Source organism: Phoenix dactylifera, chromosome 7 (genome assembly GCF_051530095.1).
Source record: "Phoenix dactylifera cultivar Ajwa chromosome 7, Ajwa_hap1_PhDact_Kaust_v1.1, whole genome shotgun sequence".
Taxonomy (NCBI): Eukaryota; Viridiplantae; Streptophyta; class Magnoliopsida; order Arecales; family Arecaceae; genus Phoenix; species Phoenix dactylifera.
Genome location: NC_143196.1, coordinates 1,373,027 through 1,385,060, shown reverse-complemented (window position 1 = coordinate 1,385,060; position 12,034 = coordinate 1,373,027). Strand labels below are relative to the sequence as shown.

Sequence of the window (12,034 nt, the reverse complement as noted above, 5' to 3'; positions counted from 1 at the left end):
ATGTGCCAAATTAATCTCATTAGTGAATCATGGATACTAATAAGTTCAACAATGATAAAAGCATGCATGGCCATAGATTTCTATTTTTGTATTAAGATTACACTGCAAAGCATATTCATAATCATTTGGTCAATGAGGGATCTGTTTCTCTTTTTTTTGGTGCACTCGTGAACACACTTTCATACATGGTGGCTTAAATAGGACGAGCATGTTATATTATCTAAATCTCTTAGAAAGCCTTCATAACAATCTTGCAAATCCTAAAAGTTTAAATTCTTAAGTACAATTGCATCTAAATTTCAAAATACTAAATTAATCTCTTTAATGAATCATGGATGATAATAAGTTCAACAATATTAAAAAATTTTATACGAAAATTAGAGCTTCCTTTTTTTTTTGGGTTAAAAAAATTAGTGCTAATTTTTTTAACCCACTTCCAGCATATTTTCCACAAAAAAAAAAAAAAATTGTTATCCTTAGAGGAGCCCTGCATATCCATATCCAAGGGAGATCCAAGTGAAGAGAATTAGAAGATGGTTGGTCAGCAGATAACAACCTAGAGGCCTCCTTTATTTGTATCAGTTTGATTGCAGCCCTCCCCATGAATGCCTGATATATACTTATAATTCTCAAACTTATTGCAAGCTAAGACCACCTTTGCTGTAATCTGAAAGCACGACCTTCCATGAAATTAAATGAAGTCTTCTTTGATCAGGAATGAAACCTCGAAGTAGTTTTGTTCCAAAGTATCAATAATCTTTAGAGGTATAGAGCAACTAGCCATGAGGTAGACATAAGCACAGACCTTGTCAAAGTAATGCTTCTTAGTGAAAGAGAGTGCCTTCCACTTCCACCCATCAATATTGTTATAAAAATTCTAGTTATCAGAGAACTCCAATCACTGCAGGATAGCCTAGCGGTGCACCACAGACCTTGTCAAAGTAATGTTTCTTAGTGAAAGTGAGTGCCTTCCACTTTCACCCATCAATATTGTTATGCATTCTAGTTGTCAGATAACTCCAAGCTTGCAGAAATCCTCACATACTTCATTTAAGCCTTAACATTCTCATTGGGCTAAAAGTTCAAATCCATTCAAATTTAACCATAAACACTACGATTGACCCATAGTGAACCCGTGGGGGCAGCGTCCCCTAGCCTACATAGACTATGGACAAGATCTGCTCTGATACAATTTGTAATAATTTAGAATCTTATCCAAAAAGATTAGCTAGAAAGTATTATTTAGGTTTTTTTAGACTTGTATTAGCTAGTACCCAAGGTCTTTCCGATGAATAATCAATATGAAACTAAATATACGCTTGCATGGATTCTTGCATCTGGCTTCACCGGAGCATCCTGAAAAGTGGCGACAGATATTTGCTTGAGCCGCTGAACATTACATTTTGTTGCTTCCACGAGAGAGTCATCTACAAAGGAACAAGTGGGACACTCACGGACCAGCCAGTTGGCCGAAAAGCTTCAAGAGCGCTGCTATCAACAGCATTTGTAAAAGTTCCGGAGAACATGTAAATCGGATAAGAATGGTGGAATGGGGCATACCTGTTGAGGTCCCATGTTTGATTTGAACCAACCAGAGGGAGAACCGTTAGCTAGGACAGACAAATCTTGCACGGCTACCTTCAACCCATTAGATGATTCCGCTCCAAGAACCATAGTGACTGATCAGGACTTCATGCAAGTAGTTCCGCGGTCAGCTTCAATAGCCATCAGTTCTTTAGACTCTGAAGCATTCTCATCTCTGGAGCCAAGTAAATATTATCTTTAATATTCCTGCCACCAACAAAAGCACCTTGAGTTTTAGATATCAAGTAAGGCATAATTGCCTTAAGCCTATTCACCAACCCCAAAGTAACAGCCAAGTAAGCTGCGTTGCAGAAGCTTATGGATCTTAATCTTTCGGTTCAATGAGGTCAATCATCATTCCAGAGGTGAACGGGGGTTTTCTGATGAGTAGCTGATGCATCCAATTGCGATCTGCACACTATTGCACCTTGTTTGTGGGAGACTCCAATGGTACATTGGGGTGCAGGCTGGGCACCACATGACCAAAGAAATGACAAGCCTTTGAATTGATAGTACTTGTGACCAAACTGCTAAAGCTAAGGCAGGCAAAAGATTTGACTCATAAATTTGGCCATGTCCATCATCCACAAGTCTCTCTCTCTCTCTCTCTCTCTCTCTCTCTCTCTCCTCATTGGATGAGATCAGATCTGATCTTAGGAAATTGGGTAAAGATACACTTTTACCAGTAATGCGGTGCTTTTACCAGTTACCCCAAAAAGCCAAAAAGATGCACTTTTACTGATCTGATCCTTGAACTAATGCAACTCCCCAACCTTTGACGGAAGAAACCCTTAACAAAAACTCTCTTCCGTCTACTCCTTCCTCTCCGTTCCTCCACAATCGGCGAATCCTAAGAGAAAGGAGCCTGCTTTCCTTCTTCCAGGTATGCGATGATTCCAAAGATGGGACCTTTTAGATTGCTGTTATGGTTGGTCACTTTGTTTTCGGGGGTGAACTGAACCGGTATTTTGACTCGTGTAAGCAGTTACTCTCGATTCTGTTGATGTTTTGTTGTATGTTGAGTTGATTTCTTTTTGTTTTTCTGGAAATTATTTGGTTTACGATGTAAAAGATTCTGAATTTTGATTTGTTTTTGGTGCCCTCGAGGCTGTGATTCATTTGAATTTTGGGGGAGGAGAGAGAAAGGGATTCCTTTCTTCATTTTGATCTTTCCTCTCTTTTTTTTTAATTTTAAAGGGGGAGAATAACTGATGTTCTCACATTGCATTTGGGGGATATGGTGTTCTTGCTTTATGGCATGCTTTTATTAGACTTCATATAAACTGATGCATATCATTAGGTTTTTTATGTGTTATCATGTATGGAAAAATGTCTAAGTTATTAATTTTTTTATTTTTTCTTTTTTTTGTGTGGGCTTTTTTATTTATTTATTTTGGGGGGATTGAGGTGGTAGATTGGTTGTACATGATTAATTTTTTCTGTGTTAATGGGGAGTTAGTTTGTTTTGGGGGTGAGGGTGTGCTTTTGAGCCACGATTAAAATTTTCCTGTGTTGATGGGGAGTTGGTTTTGCTTCATGTATGGATAAATGCCTAGAAGTTGATATTTCTGTTCTTCTTTCTTCCTGGGGGTTGCTTTTGAGCTGTGACTTGCATGCTCCTACTTGTTTTGTGCCCTAAAAAGAAAAAGAAAATTCACTAAAAAAGACGACACTGTGTGCTTTTTATTTCCACCTGTCATCAACTTCATATGTGGTAATTTGATGCTGTTTGTCTTTCATTTTCTTTCTGAAAATCCTGTACAGGCACTGTTGTAACCTGTTTGGGTAAAGGTTGGTTAGATTATCTTAAGGTTGATAGATTCCAAAATTGTGAGGGACAGATTGCTTGTTCTTAGAAGAAGATACCATGTTGAGACAGGTCCCCAGTCGGAACCAGAGAACCAAAGGGTTGAGGGTGAAACATGTTCTTCAGATATCTTTGTTGCTTGCTATCTCTGTCTGGTTGCTTTACCAAATTATGCACTCTCATGACAAGAAGAGTACATATGTGGAGAGGAACTCGAAGAGTTCACTGAAGCTAGATGAGAGCCAGACCAAGATTTTCAAATTTGGCAGGAAGGACCTTCCTCGCACTGTGGAGACAGATTCAGTAACTGAGTCTAGAATCAAGGAAAAAGAGAATAAAGAAGTTGGGGATGTAGAACAAGAAAACAAGCATGAAGAAACTGAGGATGGAGGAGGAGGAGGTGGGAATGACGAGATCGACGAACAAGATCAAGAGAAAGTGGAGGAGGAAGCTAATCATGGAAAAGAAATTGATGATGAAGAAGACAAGAATGAAGATAAGAATGGTCAAGTTGAGGAATTGGACTTGTTGAAAGACCGAGAACACGAAGAGGTATCTCATGAGGCTCGCGTGAACAGCTTTAAAGGTGATGATGCATCCAACACTGTAGTTCATTATACCCAAGTGAAAGAACAGGAAGAAAGATCCCGTGAGGCACAGGAAATGAGTTTCAAAGGTGATGATGCATCCAGTGCTGTAGGTCATGATGCACAAGTGACAGAACATGAAGTGGGATCTTATGAGAAGAGAGAAAAAAGCTTTCAAGATGATGATGCATCGAGTGCTGTAGAACACGATATCCAAGTGACAGAATCCAAATCTGAAAATGGAGGTTCGGGGGGTGTGGATGAGAAGCAATTAGGAAAAATGGAAAGGAAAGAAATAGAGAATGAAACTACCAATGGAACAATAGGTGGTTTCAAAGGTAATGATTCAAGTGCCGCTGGATCGGATATTTCCAACACTCGTGTTTCAATTGTCATCCATGAAGATAGTGAGACCACACCAAATAATTACCTAACCAGAAATGGAAATGCTGTTGAGAAAAGAGAATCAGATGTTGGAGCTTATCGTAAATTGGAGGATGGGTCTTCCTCCAATTCAACAACAGGGAAGTCTAACAACCACACAGAACAGCAGGCTGATTTACCTACGGTGAATGCGATTGGCAATCAAACTGAACCGCACATGAACTCAAAGAAAAATGAAATGGAACTGCAGACAACTTCTTCGACTATGTTTAGCCACAAAAGGGAACCACAGATGAATTCAACAAGTGTTTCTGACCAATCAGAATCTGAGATCAAAATGATGGTGATTGATACAGTAACTAGTGGTGTACCTCAGCAGAATGAATCTGCCGCTTTGGAATCAGTTCAAGATCAACATGCTACAGTCGAGATGGTTACTCCTAGTGACAATAAGTCCAACTTAGAGAATATAGTGATGGAGCAAACTGAGAGTTCCAATACAACTGCGAGACCAGAGGAGTCAGGAGGGAGCTCTACCACATCTTCAGCCAAAAATGAGAATGGAGAAACAGTTTCTACTGAATCAGGCAATTCTTCTCATTAAGTGGCTGCACATACAGATCAGTCCACCTTACAGAACATCAAGACAAAAGCAGAGAGTGGCGGGGAGGAAGCTGCAGAATGATAATCTGTTTGGAAACATGGGATCAATTCCTAACTCTGAAGTAGGCGGCAGGGCCTAGTAATAGTCATATGTTCTCTTCATTTGCTTCAATGAATGATCAAGGCAATTTGTTTTGTGTTTTACTCGAATAACTTTGCCTAACACCGTTATGAGTTCCAGTCCTAATATTTTTGGAGGGATATAGAAACAGCATCTATCTTTCATGCCTGTTCGTTTCTTCTAAACATATCTGTGATTTGATCATACGGTCTTTTACGGAAACCAATGCTTGCATGGAGTATGCTGCCTTGTTTGTGCCATCAGTTATCTCTCACAAGTCATAACCTGCAGGTTGTAACATATCCAGTATATTTTACCTTGTTCATAGTTATGATTACTTGTTAGCTGTTGAGTTGTTTTAACATCGGATTGGAGAGTCATCTTAATAATTTTCATTTTCCCATTTCTTTGCTGTGCTTGACGTATGGTGGACAGGTGAAAAGTTTCCAAGCAATTTGTTTGGGGTACCCTTTGCATTTGCAGGATAATATCATGTACTTAACGCAGGTGGCCGAATTGGATACTCTGCCTTCTCTGGAGTGCTTGTGGTAGAATAACTATTATTCTGCTTTGATTGGTGGATCGTTTGTGGTAGGTGGACATGGAAGCATTTTATTGTGCAAAGGGTGTTTCAACATTGCAAGCATTTTGTTGGTACTGAGTTTGGTAGAAGAATAAGTTTTGAAGGGATATTCCCGCTACTGTAGAAGGGATAGGCTATACTCCTTAGGGTAAATCCATTTTGATATTTGTTTGGAGGGATTGGTGGAGGATATAAGTGAATGCATCAGTTTTTGTGATGGTTTGGATTTAATGATAAGAACAAAATTGTCCACTCACTTTTTGGTGTGTTTAGAGGGTAAATAAGGATAAAATCATATTTAGAGAGAATAAATTTTCTCCATTCCGTAGGACAATTCTATTCCACCAATTTGGCGGAATAGAATTGTCCAAATAATTCCACATTTTGAACTTTAGTTAGTGTGCTGCGCGGCTGTTTTGAGGTGTTTGGCAGGATAACTCTCTGTTTAGGGTGATATCGCCCTGACTCATCTCCTATATGCTAAATGCGTTGTTAAAACTATCTATTCAGGGTGATATTGGTCTAACTTATCTCCTATACCAAATGCGTCGTTAAAACTAGATTTCTAAGGCTTGTAAATGGCTTTACGGGTTCCAGTAGGATCCAGATACTCACAAAGCTAGTTGCATGAATTATTATGAATTAAAGAGAGGCCTTGGAATTGCACAAGGGATCTTTTGCTAGGTTAAACCTCATAAACCTCAGAAACAAGGAAGAGGAGAACCAATGCAGTGTGATTGGTAAGGCAATACTTTGCAACAGCCAAGAGAGGCGAAAAAAGATAACATCACTGTTAGAAATGGTTAGAAACAGGGAAGAAGAATCCTTGTGCCATCCTTCTCTCAAAAAACAGAAACACCGTGCCATTAGCCTAACATGTCATGGGAAGGAAAAATGAAAACACAGATATCATATCTTTATTAGCATGACTTAAATCTCCCTTTCCAAAGGAAGTTGAATAGGTTCGTCAGCCAAAAAGAGATCAACGCCATACAGCTTGACAGAGAGAGATAAATTTACTTGCAAAAAGAAGGTTCGACAATATTATTATATATATATGTATATATTTTTTTCAAATCAAATGTAATGGCAAAGTAGCTTTGAACAGCCGCTCCAAGTTTGCAAGCTCTCAACTTGAGAATGTTCCAAGCGAAAATCAGGAATAATGGGAATGCTGCCCTAATGCTCAGCATGCTTCCTCTCAAAGAGACCATCAGGACCTGAAAGCCATAAACCAAGTGACAAGTATTTAAAGTAATAGTTTCGGTAAAAAATGGCAGCCAAGAAAATTGTAAGGAAACCAAAAAAGATTAACTCAGATGGACAAGTTTCAACTCTAGTTTCTTCACAAAGCTATAGCACTTGAGAGAGAATTAATAAACAAACAGAAGCATCAAATTCAACTTTCTACAACTCTATCGATAGCGAAACAACATCAAACTGCTACAACAAAAATAGAAAACATGAACATCAGGGAACTAAGTTTCCTGCACAGTATAGTATAAAAAAAATAAAAATCAAAAACCAGTGAGAAAGATGAAAAAACCCATTCTACATCCAAAAGGATTTGTGCATTTGACTAATAGCTGATGCAATTATTTTTTTTAAGCTGGGAAACAGTGTTTCTTTCTATTCAAATGAACAAGAAGACCATGGTTGATGGCGGTCAAAGATCATGTCCGGACACGGCAATGGGCTGCAGGAACATGGTTTTCTCTCAAACTTAGTTTTAGTTGTCAATTTTTTGCATTTGTTACTCTAGTTAGTTTTAGCTTTTATAGGTTATTTTGAATCAAGGACTAGATCAAAAGATCTCATTTTTTATTTGATGCATGGGTATAATTTTGTAGCAGTACTGCTCAAAGTACTCGTCAGCTACAATAATCATGAACAGAAACCATAGCTTATGGGGTTAGTTTTGGGATCATAAAATTTGCCAAGGTTTACAAATAGGCATCCTAGGATTTAATATAATTGAGTTGGATGGTTGAGCAATGAAGAATGATGTTTTGAATAATGTCTTCCTATTATCTTGTAGTGTGATTTCGCAACATGAGTGTGAGACCTTCAAATGTTAGTGTGAGGCATAGATTTCTTTTAGTGGTGCAAGCCCACTAGGTGTTGTCTACTTCTGTCACCTTTTCTATTTTGTTTTTTCTAGCACTAGCCCATCTTTCTTCCAAACATTCTTGATCAAAAATATTGGTCTCCATAGTTCACAGAAGCTTTATTTCCCACAGGTCATTTGTGTCATACAAATATCAGATTTTTCTGATAAAAAATTCCAGCAATACACCCTTAAAAGCCATATAGCCCCCCAAATCCTAAACCCTATGTTAGACAACTTTAACCCATCACCTATCTGCTTCAAGAACATTGTCTTTCTAGTACAATTTTAGTGACACTTCACATCTAAACCTACTCCTCCAGCAATACATTATAATAGCCTTATTGGTTCCTTTCCATAGACTGTCCCACACCAAAGGTCATGTTATAATATAGTATATCTGAAACAACTCACAAACAGCCTACTATCGAGCCAAGGATACAGCTTGAAGGTGTTTAAACTATCTCATGCACATAAATAAGAGCATCAAGTGGTAACATGAATATAGCTGTCAGGTGCATCATTTCCAAGTCCTAGATACAAAAATATATTGTAATTATAGTATGTTTATTTGGTAATGTATTTATTATCAAGTATGCATCACTGTAGGCAAGTTATATTCAAGATAAAGTTATATGCATCAAGTACGCATTACTATAGGCGAGTTGTATTCAAGATGAACAGTCATTTTTGAGTTCAAAGCAGATTTTACATCAATTCAAATAAAACCCCCAAAAGCAAGCTACATATGTATTTCTAGCCATATAATGTGAATTGTTCAAAATTTAAAAGAGGTGGGAGCACACCAAGATCAGCATAATCATTGAGATAACAAGTCATCACTCCATTATGTCATGCACAGACCTTTGGAGTTTGGACAATTGCATAAGGAACATCCTTTGTTGTTAAATTACTATGTCTCAGCAATTGAATGGTGCTTTTTTTGGCATGAACTTTAAATGACAAAACTAGACTACTTTGCAACATCCAGACTGGAAACAGAGAGATACACATCAGTCACATTTCATACAAGGTGATTAGGAAATACATGACTGAACAAGAAAACAATGGCATGCTCTCTGCACCACGGTGATATAGAAAACCGCATATGTACATGAGAAATTATAGACCAAAACTTCCAAGCTAATTAGAAGATCTGAAACTAATTTTAAGTTTGCAAAAGAAAACCAGTAAGTAGAGAAACAGCGATCAGATTCTACATACATTAAACAAAGCCAACGCGATGTAAAAATAGCATAGAAGTATAACATTAGAAATGTCTGGAAGGATGGTGACTACCAAATAATCCTAGGGGGCAGGAAAACGAAGAAAAGATAAAATAGTCCCCTAAATTATTTTTTTTATTTGAGTCACACCCGTAACAACAGAATCCATAATAATTAGAACCATACCAAACCCGAGTTTGTAATGTGCAATAGAGTTTAAGGGGAAGATATAAGGCAAGGAAAATGAGCGAAGACCTATTGGTGTCTAGATATGTCCCAGTACGTGAAGAGATTGTGTGGCCTTAAACAATCTTGATCCACCCAAATTGTGGTGGAGTTCAGCTACAGTTTGGGACTCCTCTAATTGCTTGTCCAAATGATGCTAACAATCTGGACTGCTACGAATAAATGAAGAAGCCAAAACAAGGCATTGCCTAGATTTCTCAACGGTCCTTAGCCTCCTAAGAGTTATCTTCCTGGAACAAGTCATTTTTCTGAATAAATCTCCCATAAAATCACCCAACCATGTAACACTACAGTCCCACTGAGTCATTAGAACGTGCTAATGCGAAGCAACATGACCGCTAGAGAAATTGTCGCCTCACACGAAGTCAGCCTATCAGGATAAATTGTCAACTGACCAATCTAAATTACAAAAATACCATGGAGCCTGATCCACTTCAGTGGCAAGATTATTAAGAATTCCTTCTAATTTATATGGATATGAGTAGGATCAAGTCAGGTCCTCAGAATCCACATAATGGAAATCTAAAATCAGAATGCCATGAATGATCAGGTTGATATCTAATTCAAGCATACAAAAAATAAACATTATTCTGATTACAACACTTGTCCTTTATTTTTTTTAAAAAAAATAAGGCTTGATAAATACTAAATAGATTTGGGTTCCACAATGTAGTAAAAGAAAAGCCAAAATACATGTAGAAAGGCAGAAGAAATGCCAAAAATAGACATCTGATGCGCTAAACAGTCATAATAATTACCATCAAAAGAAGAAAAATAATATCAAGGAAAGAAACCTAGACTCTTTCACTAATTCTGACTCTCAAAAGGACAAATAAAAAGGAATGATTAAGAAAATACGTGTTCCATCCAAAGATGCACCCCTCAAAAGTTCAAGCATGGGAAGATAAATTGCATGTTAAATAAGCAAACCTTGTCATAGATCTGGTTGTTGTGGTTAATTTGGAAAAACACAAGATTCTAGTGATAGAAAAATATGAAGAAACACTGGGCATAACTCAGAACCACTGTTTGCAATTCAATGAAGCTCTCTCAAACTTTAACTATAGCATATAATAGGTGCATGCCTCTTACTAGAGATAATCAAATTTCGTATTCAATTTTACGATGGCCTCATGGTTGACTCAAACAATTGGCAAAATGGATTTATAAGCAACAATTCAGAAAACATCAACTGCGTAATAAATCAACATGATACAAAAGGATCAGTTAAACATCAACAACATATCAAAAGAAACATTTCCAACATTTAAAAGACGTACTATGCTGGCCCCAAATCCTTCCTTCGGTTTTCACATATAATGATAGATGACACAATATCAAGAATCGAACTTTTTCACATATGATGATGGATGACACAATATCAAAAATCGAACAGAAAACACAAGTCATCATAACAATTATTCAGAAAAGGAAAAACAAGAAAAGAAAGATAACAAAGCATACCCCAAGGGAACTCCTTGTTACGGACGTGCAAATATTGATAAGCCTGCGAAATAACATTTTTTTTTTATGATCTAATATCAGTGAATGCTTAATTTCAACAGCATAATTACTAAAAACATGATCAAAAAATGAATTATCTTTTTTTCAGAAAATAAAACAGTACCGGGGGTTCGGGATGGTGGGGGTGATCCTGGGAGAGGTTATAGATCGAGAGCACAGTACAGGTGACGATCCCCGCATACGTTATCTTCTCCCATTTCGCCGTCTCATCTGCCAAGATCGAATCGGATCAAAAGAAGTTCTCATTCCAAGAGACTCAAACCATAACCCTAATCCAAAGAGATCGAACAAATGGAATCTATTCCGAATGGAAAGAAAACGGAAAAAGGGATACAAAGCACATACGAGCGTCGTCGTGGAGGGGGGAGGAGGAGAAGCTCCTCTTTCCGGCGGCGGGGTTACTCCGCAACGCTCCGCCGCGCAGAAGCACTCGCAGTCCATACCGCGCCGCCGCCATCACGATCGTCGTTTGCCTTCGTCTCGCCCTCTCCCGTGGGGCTTCTTTTCTATCAGTTCTGGCCTGCCGGCACGTGAGAACAAATAATGAACGGCTATGATGGCGTGACGGTGATTAATGGCTGTGGTTTTAACCTTAATAGTGGTTGTCTAAATTTCCTTGTTAATCAACTATCTTTATTTGTAGAGGTTATCAGTCAACACTAGTTGACAATTCACAGCCCTGGACTTTGAAATATTTTTATGCCAATGATCTGTCTCTCTCTCTCCCCCCTGTTAAAGGAAAATAAAAATCTCTCTTGAAATGCAATTCTAGATCTTCTAGACCTAGACAAATCTAGTAAGTCGTTGACATGATATGTGAGGAAGATGGTCAAGTTTGTTCTAGTATCACTATAGAAAAGATTATCTTATAGTTCAGGATTGCACACCATTAGTTACCACAGGAAGCATGTCAAGATTGGTGATATAAGTTGATGTCAATGGACTATAAGGAGATGCTAGAATAAAATGTTGATAATATCACCAACTGGTCCTGCAGGAAGAAAATTTTCCTCTTGAATTCTTACAAAAGGAATATAATTTTAAAAATAATATTAAATTTTTTTTTAAAAAAATATAGGAAGTAATTATAAAATTTTTTATTCTTACTTGGAAACATGATTCAGAGTTCTATTGCTTGCACATGAAGAGTTCTCTGGCCTTCTGAAGTTGGCTTAGCAACTAAATATTCCAGCTAGTATGCCACAATTTCTTGGAGTTGTATTGATCCCTGGAGACTTTAAGAGCAGTGAAGGGGATGGAAT

General features: G+C 37.7%; 2 protein-coding genes across 2 annotated transcripts; one reads left to right on the top strand and one right to left on the bottom strand.

The window, feature by feature from the left end:
• Positions 1-1,431: 1,431 nt before the first annotated feature.
• Positions 1,432-5,254, top strand: LOC103707632 (uncharacterized). Its single transcript, XM_008792200.6, has 2 exons — positions 1,432-2,467; positions 3,349-5,254. Exon 2 carries the CDS (start codon positions 3,452-3,454, stop codon positions 4,964-4,966), a length of 1,515 nt encoding a protein of 504 aa, XP_008790422.3. The 5' UTR covers positions 1,432-2,467; positions 3,349-3,451; the 3' UTR covers positions 4,967-5,254.
• A 1,412-nt stretch (positions 5,255-6,666) lies between these two features.
• Positions 6,667-11,296, bottom strand: LOC120107986 (cytochrome c oxidase subunit 6a, mitochondrial-like). The gene is made up of 4 exons (XM_039121518.3): positions 11,118-11,296; positions 10,876-10,982; positions 10,713-10,755; positions 6,667-6,889 (listed from the first exon to the last, which is right to left on the bottom strand). Exons 1-4 carry the CDS (start codon positions 11,227-11,229, stop codon positions 6,849-6,851), a joined length of 303 nt encoding a protein of 100 aa, XP_038977446.3. The 5' UTR covers positions 11,230-11,296; the 3' UTR covers positions 6,667-6,848.
• Positions 11,297-12,034: the final 738 nt, after the last annotated feature.